The 16,426-nt window shown below is 59.0% G+C and overlaps 1 protein-coding gene across 9 annotated transcripts in view; it reads right to left on the bottom strand.

Moving 5' to 3' along the window:
• SPEG (striated muscle enriched protein kinase) overlaps positions 1–16,034 on the bottom strand; it is a 58,641-nt gene extending 42,607 nt beyond the window's left edge. For 3 of the 9 annotated variants that reach the window (XM_081584267.1, XM_081584270.1, XM_081584273.1), the window contains exons 1-5: positions 15,268–15,737; positions 6,600–6,629; positions 5,942–6,031; positions 5,523–5,859; positions 1,422–2,722 (exon numbers count right to left, since the gene is read on the bottom strand). In XM_081584267.1, the coding sequence (XP_081440393.1) occupies positions 1,422–2,722; positions 5,523–5,859; positions 5,942–6,031; positions 6,600–6,629; positions 15,268–15,655 (2,146 nt within the window). In that variant the 5' untranslated portion in view covers positions 15,656–15,737. Of the gene's footprint in view, positions 1–1,421; positions 2,723–5,522; positions 5,860–5,941; positions 6,032–6,599; positions 6,630–7,557; positions 7,601–8,591; positions 8,644–15,267 lie in introns of those variants that run through there. The other 6 variants (XM_081584271.1, XM_081584277.1, XM_081584276.1 and 3 more) reach the window with 5 other exon arrangements.
• Between the last annotated feature and the right edge of the window lie 392 nt (positions 16,035–16,426).

Genomic DNA, 16,426 nt, shown 5'->3' with positions numbered 1-16,426 from the left:
CTTACAGGAAGCTCGTACACATGAAGAGACCATCAAACTCCACGGTCGTGACTCTCTCTGGGTATTTTCTAATTCTGACATTCCACAAGCTAGACAACAGGCTTCCCAGGTGGCAATAATGGTAAAGAACCTGCCTGCCAATGCAGGAGAACTAGAAGACGCCGGTTCAATCCCTGGGTTGGGAAGATTCCCTGGAGAAGAAAATGGCAACCCACTCCAGTATTCTTGTCTGGAAAATCCCATGGACAGAGAAGCCTGGGCAACCTACAGTCCATGGGGTCACAAAGAGTCAGACATGACTAAAGTGACTTAACACATGAGCTAGATAACGCACAGTGTCTGTAAACAAAAGAGCCATGAAGATCTCAGTTATGCTGTTTTCTAGCTACAAAACCTTGGACAAATTAGATAATCTCTGTGCCTCAGTTTTATCTGTAAAATGGAGCTGATAAATAACACCCAACATCCTATAGAACTAGCATACAGATTAAAATAACACCCCCAGTTAACACAACGCCTGGAACATGGCTGTGGACACACAATAACGTGGCTAGTAGAATGATGAACAAGTGCCTAATCATCTCTAAAGATTTTGAGACAATAATACTAAAATGAAGAATAATGTGATGAAAAAAAAGCGGGGAGGGGTGGTAAGTGCACTGAAAGAGACACCGAAAATGTGTCCTAAGAGCAGGGAGTAGACATATCTGGCCTGGAAAAACAGCAAAGCAAGAGTGAGTTAAGGATGGCTTCCTCAGTTTCGCACCGTTAGTGGCCCCAAGTTGATGTTCAGTTGAGCAGAGTTAGGGGCAGAGGCATTTGGGGGTACTGGCCACCATCCACAGGAGTGTGAGACAACACACTGGTTGGCATGTGATCAGTCAGCTCAGCCATGCAGGGACTCAAAAGATAGGAGAGATGAGGCTAGAAGGGAGGCTGAGTGAGATCTTAGTAGCCCTGATGGGTCAGGTGATGTGTGGGGATGAGAAGATCAATACTGACAGCTGGCTGGCCCTAAGCTCAACAGTAAGAGGGACATGACCAATTACTTATTGAGACGGCCTTGGGTCTCTTCCCCCACAGACCAGTGGGGGTGTGGAGGGTTTCCCCCCACCATTAGGTCCTTGACTCAACAGCCCAGCAGGCCACTGGACCCAAGGGACGTTATAGAAGGCACTGGGCGGAGGATCTCTGCTCACATCTCGGCCCCGCCCAGCCTTCGTCAAAACATTCTCACACCCTCACCATCGGACAGGTCATACACAAGGGGCCTTCAACAATCCTTCACTCCAACTGGAACCTGGGTCCATGCCTTTCCTCTGAAACCGCACCCTTGCAACTGCCTAGCAGTCTAGCTCTTTCCAGACACGCTCCCAGCCAGGTCTCACTCAGCACCTTCTCTGCCCTCCCCGAGGCCTTACCGAACTCAGGCGAGGTGGGCCGGGCCCGGCGACCTCTGCCCTGGCTGCGGGCCCCTCGGCGGTCCCAGGCCCCCCAAGGACCGTCCTCCTCTGGCCCTCTGCGCAGCCTCTTCTCGGCCTCGGGCCCCGCCCTGTTCTTCTCCAAGGTCTGGGGCACAGCAGCGCCCTCCTGGCCCGGCGTGGCCCAGGGCAGGAAGCGCACGGCCTGCGGCGGGGGCTCCCGCTTCCGACCTGGGGGAGCTTTCGTCCTGGTCTCGGGGGGCTCGGCGGTGGGGGGCGGCACCGGGCTCCGGCACTCCTGGATGGCTCTGCTCCGGGTCAGCGGGAACTGGTCCCGGCGCCTAACCTCCTGCTGCGGGCCTTCCCCCGGCTCCGTCCTGCCCGCTGGCCCGCGGCCCCGGGGCCTCCCTGGCTCATCCCCGGGCTTTTCCGCGACGCTCTCAGGGGGCGGCTGGGCGGCGGCGGGGCTCAAGGCCCGCGGGGTCTTGGGGGTGGAGGGCTGGGAGAAGAGCGGCGGCTCGCCGGGCTCTCGGGGGGACGGGGCGCGCTGCAGCGTGGCGCGCAGGGACTCGTGAGAGCGCACCAGCTCCTCCCGCGACGTGGAATGGCGGATGCGGCCCAGCTCCTGGGCGAAGCGCAGCTCGAGGTCGGAAGCCGGGCTTCGCTGACGCGTGCGCTCGTCCAGCGAGGCCGCCTTCTGCTGGAATAGGCGGCGCCGCTCGGCCACGCTGCCCGCGCGCTCCCGCAGCTCCTCCTGCGAGGCCCCGGGCGTGCCCCACTGCCCGCCGCCCTCGGACTTGGGCTGCTCCAGCGAACGGGCCTTGCGCAGGGGCACCCAGGGCCGCAGGGGCGCCGGCGGCGAGTCGCTGCGCTCCAGGCTGCGCCGGCGCTCCTCGAAGAACTGCAGCTTGTCCAGGATGCGGGAGCCAGCGCGCACCAGCCTCGGGGAGCGGCCCAGCGCCGACTGGCGGCCCGAGGCCTCGCTCAGGGGCGTGTGGGGCCGGGACTCCGGCGTGCCCGCTAGCGAGGGCCCGGACGACTTGGACTTTTTCCCTCGTTTCTCTTCGGCGGTGGCGTCCTCGGGCGGGACCGGCTCCCGAGAGCGCCGGTGGGGCGGCGTGGGGGTGGCCGGGGGCTGGCCGCTGGGTCCCGGCGGGGGCCGCTTACCCACCCGAGGGGACGGTGGGGGCAGCAGCGCGGATTTGGAGGGGGGCGGCAGGGCTGGGCGACGGGGGGCTTCGCTGGCGGGCTGAGGCTGAAGGTCAGGCTCCTCCTTGTGCAGTCCGCTCTGAGGGACACTGCTGCGGGACCAAGACGAAGAGGGGCAGGAGATTCAGGGGGCCTCCCCTCCCCTCCCAGACCTTCGGGTCGTGACAGGAGTCGGGCGGTGGGCATGCTGGGAAGGCTTGGGGGTGACATCGGCCAGCCCCTCCTCCGCCCCCCACCCCCCCCAAGAGGAAGGCACAGCCAGAGCAGGTGCTGGGGAGAGGCTGGCGGCTCTGGCCCCGGAAGATTGGGCTGGTGGCTGGGTCCAGGAACAGACTCAGTCCCAAGGGCTCTGGCCAGCCCCCTCTCCCCAGCCCCAGAAGCTGGGAAACAGCAGAAACAGAAACTGAGTGGTGGGGGAAAAAAAGGATGAGGCTGAAGACCCAAAAGATGAAAGGGGCAGGGAAGGCCGGAGGGTGGGATGGGGCGGGGCCCTCTCAGGAGTGCAGCCTCCCACTCATTCCTGCCCCCAGCTGGCCCCCACAGCCCTGCCCTTCCTCAGCAGGGCATACCCCTTCACTGTGCCCCAGGAAGAACAGGCACACGCCTTCCAGGAGCAATGCCCTCATCCCCGGGATTGCCTAGCACCTCCTCGGACCTGAGCCCCCACCAGTGCTGACAGCAAGTGACAGCTGGGGTCCCTGGAGTGGGAGATGAGGGTACCCAGGTTCCCATGCCCTTTGACCAATCTGTCCCCGGTACAAGGCCTTTGACTTTGTCCTGCCCCTGGGAAAGTTACCTTGAGTCCTTGGAAACCACCCCGAGAAACACAGAAGCTCCCCAAAGGGGTATGCTCAGGAATAACTCAGCTCCAAAATAACTACTGCGTGGGCCTGAACAGTGGGTGTGGGAGAAGAGGAGGGAGGAAGGAGCTGGGCAGCCCCAGACTGCCCCTCTCACCTCCAGAGCTTTGATGCCCAAGAGCTGGGCCTCAGTTTCCCCCATCTGGACTCTTGGGGGCACACCAAACATAGAGATCAGCAAGACAAGGAATTGGAGGTATTAGCATCCTACCTAACACATTAGAGAGAGCTTAATAAAAACTTATGAAATGGCTCATTGAGTACTTATTGTGTGTCAGGCATGTACTGAATGCTTAAAATGCATTGAGTCATTTAATCCTCACAACAATCCTTTGTGACAGGACTGTTATTATCTCCATTTACAGATGAAGAAACTGAGGTTTAAAGAGCTGAAGTGCCTTACCAAGGTGACACAGCTAGGAAATAGTTGGTGCTAGGTTGAAACCCCAGTAGTCTGGCTTCTAAGCCCTTGTTCCCTCCAAAATGTCTGGGATTCTGGGGGCACAGAGAGGGGAGAAATAGTATGGTACTGGCCATGAGCATAAATTCCTGGGTGCCTGAGTGTCAGGCTACCTGGGTCAGCCACCTAGACAGCAAACCTCACCTCCAACGGGGTGTGGGGGGCATGCAATCTAGAGTGCCCTAGGGAGAAAAACCTCAACCAGCCACCTGCAGGGAGGTAGAGTCTACTCCGGGGGACGGACAGCAGAGTCCCTGAGGAATGGCCCATGGGAACCGGGTGAGGCAGGGAGAAAAACTGGGGACAGTGGAGGAGATCTCTTGCTGGCAGTTTCAAGCTCCAGGCCAGCCTGTGTACCACAGACATCACTAAGGAAATGGGTTCCTCGGAAGTTGCCATAGCAACTCCAGGCTCCGGCTGGGGCCTGGCAAAGAAAGGCAGGGAAGGAAAAGGCAAGTCCAGGGCATGCGAGCTCCTGGTTAATGCCAACCAGATAAAGCAAGGGCGCCTCCTCTGCACCTGCCCCCAAACCTCTTCCCTGCCTACCACCAGCCACCTCAGCCACCCACAAAAAGGCATCCCCCCACCAGGCCCTTTCTTTCTCCTCCATGGTGGTACCTCCCCCCACACACCCATACCCATCACAAATCAGGCCCCCCTCAGCTCCCCAAATGCCCCCTGATAACCTCTCTCATCAGTCACTCCCCTCTTCTACCATAGCATTCCCCTCTGTATCTGCCAGTCCCACATCTTCCAAAACCCAAAACTGGCTCCAACGCCTCACTCCAACACCTCCGCTCCTCACCATGGCCTCCCAGGACCACCTTCAACCCCACCCTGAGGCGTCTCCCACATGGGGTCCTCACATGCCCCCACCTCCATCACTCCGAGCCCTCTGCCTCCAGCCTAGCCCCCCCAACCCTCAATCTCCCTCCCACCCTGCCCCAGCCCCCTGCCGCCCACACACATCACATCCCCCTGCTCTCCCAGGCCCCTGGCCCCAACAACCCCCTGACCACCTCGCTCTCCTCTGTCTCCTGGTTGTGCTCTCGCTCGCTCCCTCCTGCTCTCCCGGGAGCTGCCGTGCAGAAAGGTTCCGTTCCTCCCAGAAAAAGGCCCACATGGGAACAGGAATGTGCAGAGATGAAAAGGCAGCAGCTGCTGAGACAGCAGGCACGGAGGGGGCCCCTGAGGGGGGGGGAGTGGGGATCCTGGGGACAACTGGAGCCTGAATGGGCGAGGCGGGAGAGGGCCCCGGGAGATTGGAGATCTTGCAGGAGACAAGGAAGGGAGAGAGGGGTCCACGAGACCATGGAGATGGCACAGTGAGCCAGGACAGGTGGGAGCAGGAGCATGTGGGTGGTGATGGAACAGGAGGAGGATGGAGCCGTGTGGGAAGACAGAGTGGGCAGCTGGGGCCAGGAGAGGAAGCAATGGGGGGGGTGGAGAAGTGCACAGAGGGATGGATGGTGCAGGGGACGTGGGGCGTGGAGGCTGACAGATGGTGAGGGGCAGTGCGGGACGGCATGGTGAAGTGGGACAGTGAAGGGCCCAGGTAAGGCCATTACTTACACGTGGATTGAGAGCGCCCGTCCTCTGTACAGGCTGAATGCGCTGCCGTACAGGTCACTGGCCACCGAAAGGCTATCCTCTGACCCCCAGCTTGCGCCCACCAGATTAGCTCGAGACGCCCGTACCAGCGGCTCCACCCCCAGGTGCCGTGGCCCGGCCCCGGTTGCCTGTGCTTGCCTTGGGCTGCCCGGGAGGCGGCGGGTGCCAGCCCTGCTGCCCGCTTCCTGCTCCAGGACCGTCTGCCCGCTGCCCCACCAGCTCACTTGCTCCTCTGAGGTGCCTGTCACGGAGGTCGGGGGTGTGTCCAGGGAGGTGCCCACCAGGGTATCAGAGCCCCCTAGAGAGAGAAACACGGTGAAGCCAGGCACCTTTGGAGGGAAGGCCACCTGCTAGCTCTGTGTGCACCCCAGAGAGCTCACCCGTGGGGGTGCTGAAGGCCCCATCATCCCGAAGCTCCAGGCGCTGGGTCCCCTGCACGTCACTGATGTCATCCTCGCCCGTCTCCGAGTCTGGAGGAGAAGGGGTCTGTGTGGGCAGGGCTCTCCTCCCCCTGACTCCGACTCTTCCCTCCTGCCTCCCCCGCAGCAGTTATCACATCGCCACCAGAAGGACTTCCATCATCTATCTTTTCTCTCCTTTAGCTCCCCACATCCCGCTGCCCATCCTAGGAGCCTCGGGGTCACCCTCCCATGCTGGTCCTCTGGCTCCTCACCCCTGCCTCCATGGTAGTGCCCTCAAAGCTACCTGCAGCCCCCCCACCCGGCCACTTGATGGACTGCAGGGCTGTAGCCCCTCCCTCTCCTCTCCATCAGTGATAACTTAAGTTCCCACGCAGCCCCCCAAATAACAAGATCCTAGGTTCCAAGGCTCTAAAGTCTGGGTTCCGGTACCCAGGAACAAAGGGGAGTCACCTCAGAGTCGTACTGTCAGGGCACTCGACCAACCGCAGGGCCAGCCTGTCCTCCACCCCAAACCAGCCGGAACACATCAGGGTGCAGCTGAGGCAGGGTGAGGAGAGGCCGGGGTCGGGCAGGGAAGCAGGGGAGTGGAGGGCTAGGGCAGGAGCCAGTTTCCTACCGTAACTTTGCTTTCTGCAGGAGCGGAAAACTTCGCTTCCATAGGAGCAGCAGGAGAGAGACATGGACAGACTGTTATCAGAGCGTTTGTGGGGTAGGGCATGGTGGGCAGGCAGGACAGAGGGGCCATCAGGGTACCCTGTGCCCAAAGATGCCCTGTGGGGATGGGAGTCAGGGGAGGGAGACACCTGGGATGAGCAAAGCATCTCTCATTCGCTGACTGCCTGCCGGCCCCAGTGGGCCCAACACTGGGGAGCCAGTGTGCTTTGGGGGATTCTTCCAATGACCCCAGTGATTCTACACCCTTCGCACTTTCACTGGTGCTCCCACTGGCCACACACACACACAGACACACACGTACACACACATACACCCACTTGTACTCAGCCCAGCCACAGACCCAGGCCCCCCATTAGGGGTCAGGCCCACCTTCTGGTACAGTATCTGCATTGTGCTTTGACCTCTCAAAAGAACCTCTCCATCTGCTCGGCATCATGACGTGACCTGCACCCCAAACCCCCTCTGCTACTGCTGAATGCTCCTCAAAAATGTGGTCAGGCTAGGAGCAAAGTTTCCTGGGCATGTTTCTTTTAACTTTCCTAGATTCTATCAGGTTCTGTGCCTCAGTTTCTCCCTGAGTGCCATGACAAGGAGGAGCCACATGCTGGTTGTAGAAGCATGGCACTTAACTCATCCCCACCTGGCCCACAGAAGAATAATAAGTCTGGGACCCATGATGGGGTGTGACAGCTAACCCCCACCCCTATTGCTAGGTCCTTTCTCAGCTGCAAGGGGCTTTCTTGGGTGGGTGGGTAGGTGGTTAGGTAGGTAGGTGGGTGGGGGAATGTTGGGGTCCTGTATCTCATGGGCTGTCTTCAGGCCTGGGTGCCTCATGAAGGGACATGGACCAAGAGGAGGAGTGTGCACGGGCTAGAGCATGCAGCTCACAGTCCACGCACCATGGGTGAGTCGGCCAAAGGCCCGGCGGGAGTGGCCGGTTTTCTGAAAGAGAAAAGCCAGAATGAGGAGTTGAGAGGAAGGCTCGCTCCCGATGCTCCGATCTCTCTATACCTCTCGTCCAAACCTCTGTATCAATCAGAAACTCGGCCCAGGGGCCACTGGGGGCAGGGGAAGTGGAAGAGACCCCGGCAGCTAGCTTCCCCTAAAGGGAGTATCTCCAGCTTTCCTTGCTTGTCAGCCCTCCCAGCTGGAGCTCCCGCGAGGCTCTGGGGAGGAGCTGGGGAGGAAGGAAGGAGGACTAAGGGTCAAACGCTGGTCAGAGGACTGGGGACCTGAGCGACAGTCCCAGAGACAGAGAGGCTGACTTATGTGAAGGAAGAGATGGGGGGGGAGGGGGCATGCTTGGATGACTGGGAGATGGTAGGACAAGGACAGATTCCTGCTGGCAGGGTGTTGTGGCGGGGGGAGGACAGACACCTGAGATAGGTGTCAAGAGGGCAGGAGGGTGATGCGGGGGCAGAGGGCAAGCTCCCCCAAAGGACGGGAGCCTCAGGAAAGCAAGAAGGAGGCCCGGGTCCACGGAGGACAGGGCAGGGCTAGTGGAATGCACTGAGCTCAGCGCGGATCCCTGCGCCGTTGCTTCCAGGAGCCCCGGAAGATGGAAGGCTCCGGAGTGGGGGGCTGGGGAGAGCCAGCCAGGGGCAGGGAGGGGTTGGACAAGGGCGAGAGGTGGTACAGAAGCCCGTGGGCGCTCCACGCCGAGGGCTGCTGCGGGGGCCTCCCCGGGGGTCGCGGCGATCGCGGGGTTGGGGGCTAGGGGGGCGGGGGCTCTGCCCTTGGGCGCGGGGAGGGGCCTGACGTAGGCCGGGGAGCCCCCAGGAGCGCGCCCTGCCCGCCGCCTCGGCCGCCGGGGTGGGGCAGGCTCGGCTCCGGCGCCCCCTCCCCCGGGCCCCGCCGCGGCGACCCGCCCTCCCTCCGGGGCGCCCAGCCCTTCCTGCCCCCTCCCGGCGCCGCCCGCCCCCGGAGCCCTCACCTGGAAACGCTTCTTCACCCACAGCTTCTTCATGGCGGGGGAGGGGGCCGGGCCGGCGGCCGGGCGAGGAGGGGACGGGCGGGGGCGGGGCGGAGTCGGAGGCGGGGCCGGGGGCGAGGCGGGGAGCGGGCGGGGGCCGGCGCCGGTGGCGGAAGGAGCCTCGGGGCGGCCGGAGCCCGGGCGGTGGGAAGACGGCGGCGGCGGCGGCGGCGGCGGCGGCGGCGGCCGGAGCCCGCCCTTCCCCCGCCAGCGCTCACCCCCCCAGTAGCCCCTTCCCTCGCCGGCTGCCCTGCGTCCCCGGGGGCGGCGATCACCTGCCTCGCGGCTCCCCCACCCCGCATCGGCCTCCTAGGTCCTGGGCACATGGGGAAACTGAGGCACAGAAAAGGGTGCAGTGGCCCCTAGGAGAGTTCGGGCCACTCGCTCATTGGCCGCCCAGCTTGGTGTCCAAACCACCCCCGCCCGCCTCCCGCGGGGCCGCTCCAGAAGGTCAGCCGCATCTCCACTGGCTCACTCCACAAACATGCGCGCGCGTCCGCCTTGCCAGGCAGAACCCGACACATCGCAGGGCCGCGGCGCCGGGCGGGGGCGCCCGTTTCATACACAGGGCATGGGTCCTCCTAGTGACCTGGACCCAGAACGCAGACCCCTTCAGGCTGCTCAGGAAAGTCAGAGAGGGCCCTCGAGTTCGCTGATTGTAGGTCCTCTGTCCCTGCATCCTGGCATACACACACACACACACATACGAGCTAAGGTGCCCAGAGATTTTTCTGTTATTCACAAATATAATCCACCTTCTCATTCATGGGTGAGCACACATCAAATTTTCTTTATCCTCCTGGCATTTGGTACCATGCATATTTTGCCTACACAAAACGCTACCCCCCCCCAATCATTATAACTAAGTTTCCTAAGCATTTATTAAGTGCCAGGCACTTTATCAGGGCTTCCCTGGTGGCTCAGATGGTAAAGAATCTGCCTGCAATGCAGGAGACCTGGGTTCGATCCCTGGGTTAGAAGATCCCCTGGAGAAGGGAATGGCAACCCACTCCAGTATTCTTGCCTGGGAAACCCCATGGACAGAGGAGCCTGGAGGGCTACATTCCATGGGGTCGCAAAGAGTCAGACACAACTGAGCGACTTCAGGCACTTTATAAACATTACCTCACTGACAACAACTCTGTGAGCTTGAAACTCTTATGAACATGTAACTGACTCCATTTAATCAACAAGTGACAAAGGCTCAGATAAATCCTATCACTTAGCCAAAGCCACGCAGGTTCTGTGCCTCCACAATTCCCCAGATCCGACTTCCCACCCCAGTACGCACAAGTAGTGCCAATCCTGGTTGCTGAGATGTGACTACAAAGTCATTATCATTGACACTGACAGCATGCTTAGTATGTACCAAGCAATGGCCTAGGCACTTTATATGAATAAGCTCAATCCGAGCACAGAGGCACAGAGAGGTTACTTGCCCAAGGTCACAGAGCCTGTAGTTGGGAGCCAGGGATTCTCACCCAGGCACCGTAACTGAGTAACTGACCACCATGCCATAAAACCTCATGTGCTGATTGGTCAGGAGGACCCGTAACTTTTTTTCTTTAAAGCATGGGTCCAAAATAAATACTGAGCCAACTGATGAGTTTTGTTCAGCCTGCACAATATTTTAAGTGGGGCAAGCCCGCTCAAACTCAACTGCTGACCAGACCACCTCTCTCCTTTTCAGTTTCTGCTTGGCTCCTGAAGTTGTTTGAGTTTTGTGGCTCTTTATTTTAAAGTTTTAGGTCGTGTCTTATATGTTCTGAGTGCCTGCAGGTGGTCCTGTTACCCAGACCCCCAGGAGCAGAGGTTGCACCTACAGACACATGCACAGGATGTGCAGTGAGAAGGGGACACATGCATGTCTTTATCAATTCCAGCCGGAGGACTCTGGACGCACATAGGCGATTTCCCTGCCCACCCCCAAACACACCCACTCACAGATGGGGGAGCTGAGTGAGGAGAGGGGGTAACTTGAGCCCCTGTTCCCCAGGAAAATCCAAGGGGCTGGCACATTCCGTAGCAAAAATAACCAATGGGCAGCAGGCGTGAGTGACGGGACAGCTGGGCCGAAGAGAGGCGCATGAGACTCTGTTCCTGCTCTGGGCTCACGCTGCTCACCCACACAGGCTAGCCTGGAGCATGCTCTCAGGGTGGGCCTCCCAAAGCTGGCCCCTGAACGCCCCATTTTCTTCCAAGGCTGGGCAGCTGGGCCACCCTGCCATTTTTCCAAACCAGACTTCCAACTTCTGCTCCACCAGTGTGTCCCCTTAACCAGAGAAAAGCCATCATCATGCCACGTCTCATCTCTCACAAAGACCCTCCTCTGAGCCAGACACCCACACCCCCTTCTTTCCTGCCTTGCTCTAGTCTTCTCCCTTCCTTCCTCCTGCTCACCCTGCTGATTTTCTGACATACTATATAATTTTCATATAGTTATGATTATTGCATACATAATGTGTTCCCTCCCTGGAATGTCATCTCTAGGAGGACAGGGATTTTGGTCTTTCCCCCTCCCCCGACTTACAAATCTCAAGCACCTAGTACAGTGACGGGCACTTGGTGGGCACTCCGTACACGTGGCACATGGGAGGGGGCACAGAGCTGCTGGTAGTGAGGATGGGGGGTGGGGGGAATGGGGACTATGAATCTTGCTGGAGCAGGTCATTCTCCAGCCTTCCTCCCATTTCTGTTTTGACCCAGACCCTTTTCTAGAAAGGAGACGTGACCATCTTGTTTCCACCCAGGACGTTCCTGGGAGGGCTGCCCTCACTTTAGGAAAGTTGTCCTGTGTGGGCTTTGGCTGACTTCACAGCCTCTGTTCTTCTCTTTCTTCCCTTCTAGGGCTCCTCACTCCTCCCGGATCTGGCCCCTCCTCCTCTCCCTAATTAGGACTTGGCATGAATGGAGGGGGCCACTCTCCATACCCATTCCCAACTCCATGCTGGTTTCCTCCTGGCTTGTCTTCCACACTGTCCACATTCTAGGTGAAAAAGATGATACTGCACCATCTAGCTGTAGGCAGTTCCTGCTGGAGTCCCCAACCTTTCTCTTGCTAAATTGGCCTTCCCTCCTCCTCTCTAATCCGTCCTCTCCATGTCTTCAAGTCCCCTGCATGGTGTACTACCATCTATTGACCTTTGGCCCTTCTGATTGGCACCGGGGTCCCCCAGGCCCTGGCTATGAGACTTCTGACTGCCAAACACGGTGAGGATCGTCAGCTTGTGCCTTCCCTTGGCTGTGCTCTCTCCTCCTTAACCCCCACCCTTCAGTACAGGCCTCCCTCTCCAGTCACACATCCCCCAAGCTTTGAGGGTGGCGCTTGCCCTGATTACTTGACTGGCACATAGCTTCCCAGCGCATCCAAATGGGAGCCTGATGTTTTGACAGAGAAGAATGCCTGCCTATTTTGGAGACAGCAGCAGCTAGGGAGAGAGTGGAGATGCTGGCAGAGGGATACTTGGGGATACCAACAGAGGAATAGTTACAATGCTAGATCCTGGCCTCAGTCTTCCCACACTTCTCTTTCTGAGGACAGGCAGTAGACCTAGACTCAGATCTGGTTCTGTCACCTCACTTGCCATGTGACACTGGGTAAATTCCCTCTTTGAACTCCAGTTTTCTTCTATGTATAATGGTCATAACAGTAACCTGGAACTTAGAAGACTAAATATTGAAATGAGATAGGGTGCTTTACACATGTTAAATACTCTACAAGTATCCTGCATCTCTGCCATATTCACTATTCCTAGTCTTTCCTCATTTCTATACCCCCAAGTCCCACCCTCCTATTTCGCATCCTCCAAATTCTCCAGCCTGCAGCCCTCTTGTCTTCTCAAGGCCCCAGCTTCCCCAACCATGCCAATATCCCTCTATCCATGAGCTAACATCTTGGGCTTCAGAAGTGCCAGAAACCTTAGCATCACCCCGTCTTGCAGAGCCAGACGGCAATCCCAGCCAGGAAACTGCCTGCTTCCCTCTGCAGCCAGGTCCTGGCCAGACTTCCTCGAGAACCCTGAAGTCCTCCTGCTATTGATCCCAACCAAGGAAGTTTTCCATGAGGAAGTCTGAGCAATGCTGAGCTGCTTGCCCAACTGACCTTGAGCGAGACCTCTTGCTGGGCAGGGACTGGTGGAGGGTGGGCAGTAGGAAGAGGAGGAAGCCAGACTCAGCCAACATCACCAAAGCGAAGCCCCTCCCTCGCCAATCAGGTGGGAGGGGCATAGTAGTCAAGCACGTGGTTCTTGGAAGTGGGACAGACCCAGGCTTCCATCCCTGCCTTGCCACCTCCTATCAGTACAACCAAGATGCTTCATTTAATCCCTCTGGGCCTCAGGTTCCCTGGGGTTCCTGTGGGACTTAAATGATATATCAAAGGGTAGATAGCATATTGCCTGCACACAGCAGCAGAGTAGCTATTCATACTATTAAAAATTGCTACTAGGAATTATTACCAATGAATCATAATTGCAAAGCTGCTATTGGGGCAAAGCTTTTACCAGTATGAAAAAGTTCTCAGATGTGACTTGCTGCAGCCCAAACCTCTTCTTGTTTTGACATGAGTGGCAAAAGTCTCCAATCTAGTCCCCCAGCACCCAGGATCCTTTCCTCACCCCAGCCTTTCAAACATGCTGTTCCACTACAGCAGCCTGCAGACCTGCCTCCTGGCCTCTGGCTAGGTATGCCCAGCCAGGGCTCAGCTCTGCTGACCCTCCCACCTGGATTCCAGAGGTGCTGGGGGGCTCTAGCATCCTGTCACTCTCCCCACTCTGGGGGACAAGGGCAGGCAAGGAGGTTCTCATCTTCAGAAAGGCCCTACATACGACAGACAGCTCGTTCTCTCTTTTCTCTCTCCTCCCTCCAGAACTTAAGAGGTAAAAAGGCCCCCAGAGCCCAAACTCAGAAGACTGGGTTCTGAGATCTGGGATGGGCATAACTAGCTGTTTGTCTTTAAGCAGACAGCTAGTCATGGCCTCCCCCTCTGCTCTGGACCACAGCATCCTCACCCTTAAAAGGCAGCCTTTGGACCTGCAGTTCTCTGTGGTCCTTTTGATTCTAAACAAACATAATGACACCAGGCTCCTCCTTCTCAGCACTTCTCTCTCCTCCAAGTTGTGTTCTCATCAACCTATCGATTGTGCCTTTATTTATGTTCTGTTTTCAGCCCCCTTTGCCCCTGAACAAAGACTCCTGAGGAGTCCGATCCTTTCCCAGCTCAGAGTTCTGCCAGGACGAGCCCCAGCCCCTGACCCCAGAGTGGGTTCGAGGAAAGCCTGTACCTGGCCAGGTGTGAAGCCAACCGAGACAAGCCAGCCTTGGCCTTCTCGGTCATTGAAGAGGAAGGTGGGCAGAGTGGGTCTAGGGAGAGAGTAGAGATGCTGGCAAAGGGAGGCAGAGCCTCTGCTCTGGCTCCCGACAACTGCACCTCACAGCCTTCTTTACCCTCCAGCTGCTGAGTTCTTTCAGGATGCTAGAGCTGTGCTGCCCACTATACCTGGGGAGCATGGTATGCCTCCTCCTCAGTCCCTCAGCACATCTCCCTACATGACACTACCCAGCCGGAGTGAGAATTCCCTCTTGAAAATGTCCAGGACAAACTCATGATCCATAAGCTCTTTGCCATCTCCCCCAGTTGCAGATTTCTTCCTCAGAATTCTATTTCTTAAGACTCAGTCTGCTGAGATTCTGTCTTCAGCCTAGAGAAGAACTGGTTTAGGGGCTGAGGGAGTCAAAAAGGAAGCCTAAACACTGACCCAAGGAGATTCGGCCCTGGCCTGCACCCACACCAGCCCCAGCAGGACCCTGAGCACAGGGCCCAGTCTTATGCCCCTTCCCTTCCACCTGGGACCATCACCCACCCCTTCACACACACAGGCAGGGCCATGCCCCCTTCCATGCCCTCTGAACCTTGGGTAGACATGGTCCATGCACTTCCCATACCAATGCCACAAACCTCTCATCTGCTGGCACCACCAGGCCCCTGCAATGCCTGCCCGTGCACATGCACGTGGGCGTGCTTGCGTGTGGATTCTCAGGTACTCCCCTCCATATGTGCTGGGAACCCCCAACCCAGGCTCTACCTTCTGCTGCTCTGCACCCTATCCGTACTTGTCCATCCACCTGGCCCTTTCCAACCAGCATAGTGCTGACCACACCAACCTGCCCTGGCAATGGACTATGTGGAGTTCTGACCCATCCCCTCAACATCACAGCCAGACCAGGGGAGCCTGCCTCCTCCTTCAGACATGCAGGCATGTCTGAAGAGTAGATTCGGAGTCTAAATTATCAGAGCAGGTGAAAACAGTTTCCCCAGGAGGCCCCTCTCTACAGGGAAACTAGGAGGGTTCCCACTATGCAATGCTCAGAGAGGCCTGAGTGGGGCTCAGGCTTGGCTTACCAAACGCTGACCCTTAACTTCTGACCTTCCTGTGGGGAACCTCTCTACCTTGACACCCGCTTTCCCTGCACTTTCCTCTTGACGGGCACTCCTGGGTCAGCACAGCTGAGAAGCCAGAGCACCCGGAAAAAGGCTGGATAAACAGATGCCTCCACCGAGCGGAGCGGCGGCCCGGGTAACCTTCTCTACCTGTGAGCACCCCCCTCCTCCCCGGCTTGGCCCCCACCTCCCCATTACCTCCGACCTCCAGCACGGTGAGAACCGCCTCGCAGGAGGCCTGGCCCCGCTCGTTCTGGGCCCTGCAGCTGTACACGCCGGCATCCCGCGGCCCGCAGCTCCGCAGCCACAGGCAGCTGGGCTCGGGGGCCGGCGGGGGCAAGCGCTGCCCATCCCGGAACCAGCTGAGGCTGGGCTGGGGCGTCCCGCTCACCACCACCCGCAGCCGCACGTTGCTGCCCGCAGACACCACCTCGTCCTTCAGGGGCCGCAGGAAGACCGGCGCCCCGGCCACCGCGGCCGCCGCCCCTCCGCCGGCCCCCACTTTGGCCCTCTTCGGGGGCACCCCGGGGCTGGGGGGTGCCCTCGTGCCCGCGTCCTCGCCTCGCGTGCCCCGGGCTTTCTGCATGGCCTCTGTGAGTTGAGCTGGGGAGACGCCGGAACTGGACGGCCACGGGGGCACCCGGGGGATGTTGCCCTGGGAGATGAGTCCTGGGGGGCCGGCGCCCTGCCTTCCTGCCGCCCGCCCGCCTTCGGCCTGTGCTACCCAGAAGGTCACCGGGGCGGCCGTGGTTGCGCCTCGGGGGCTATTTTTAGGCCCCCCGGCTCGGGTTGCGAGGGAGCAGTGGAGGGAGGGGGCAGCAGAGGAGGGGACTTGGACTCTACTCTGCTTCTTCTCCCCCCTTTAGGAGTCCCTGTCGCCACCCCCCCCTCCTTGGCTTATACGGGTCCCTGAGGCCTTTTCCAAGCCCCCTACCCTGTGGTGTGCCCCGCCCCCCAGCCACCCACTCATGGAGTCGGGTTACCCTTGGGCTAAATCCCATTTCCCTTCCTCCCTCTGCCTGGGTCTCTGATTCTCAGCCCCACGCACCTGGGGGGGAGAGAGAGAAAAGGTTCCGGGTGAGACCTCTGAGAGGCAGATGGGCAACTAGGCCCAAGTGGAGGTGAGCAGAGGCTGGGGAAGAGGGACCAGTGGCTTCTCCCAGCCTCCATGACAGCCGTGGTGAACAGTAAGACCTGGAGCAGGGGGTCAGGTGGACCGGCGCCCAGCTAGTCCCTGCCCTTACTTGCTGGGTGACATCAAACCTCTCTCAACCTCCACATCCTCATTTGTAAGAACTGAGTCGTTGTACAGAGTTGCAACAGGCAGAGAGGAGTGGGAAGGACGTTCCAGGCAGAG

The sequence above is a fragment of the Giraffa tippelskirchi genome, chromosome 3 (genome assembly GCF_054371585.1).
Source record: "Giraffa tippelskirchi isolate mGirTip1 chromosome 3, T2T-mGirTip1v1.2.pri, whole genome shotgun sequence".
Lineage (NCBI taxonomy): Eukaryota > Metazoa > Chordata > Mammalia > Artiodactyla > Giraffidae > Giraffa > Giraffa tippelskirchi.
This window is presented reverse-complemented; position numbering and strand designations above follow the sequence as displayed.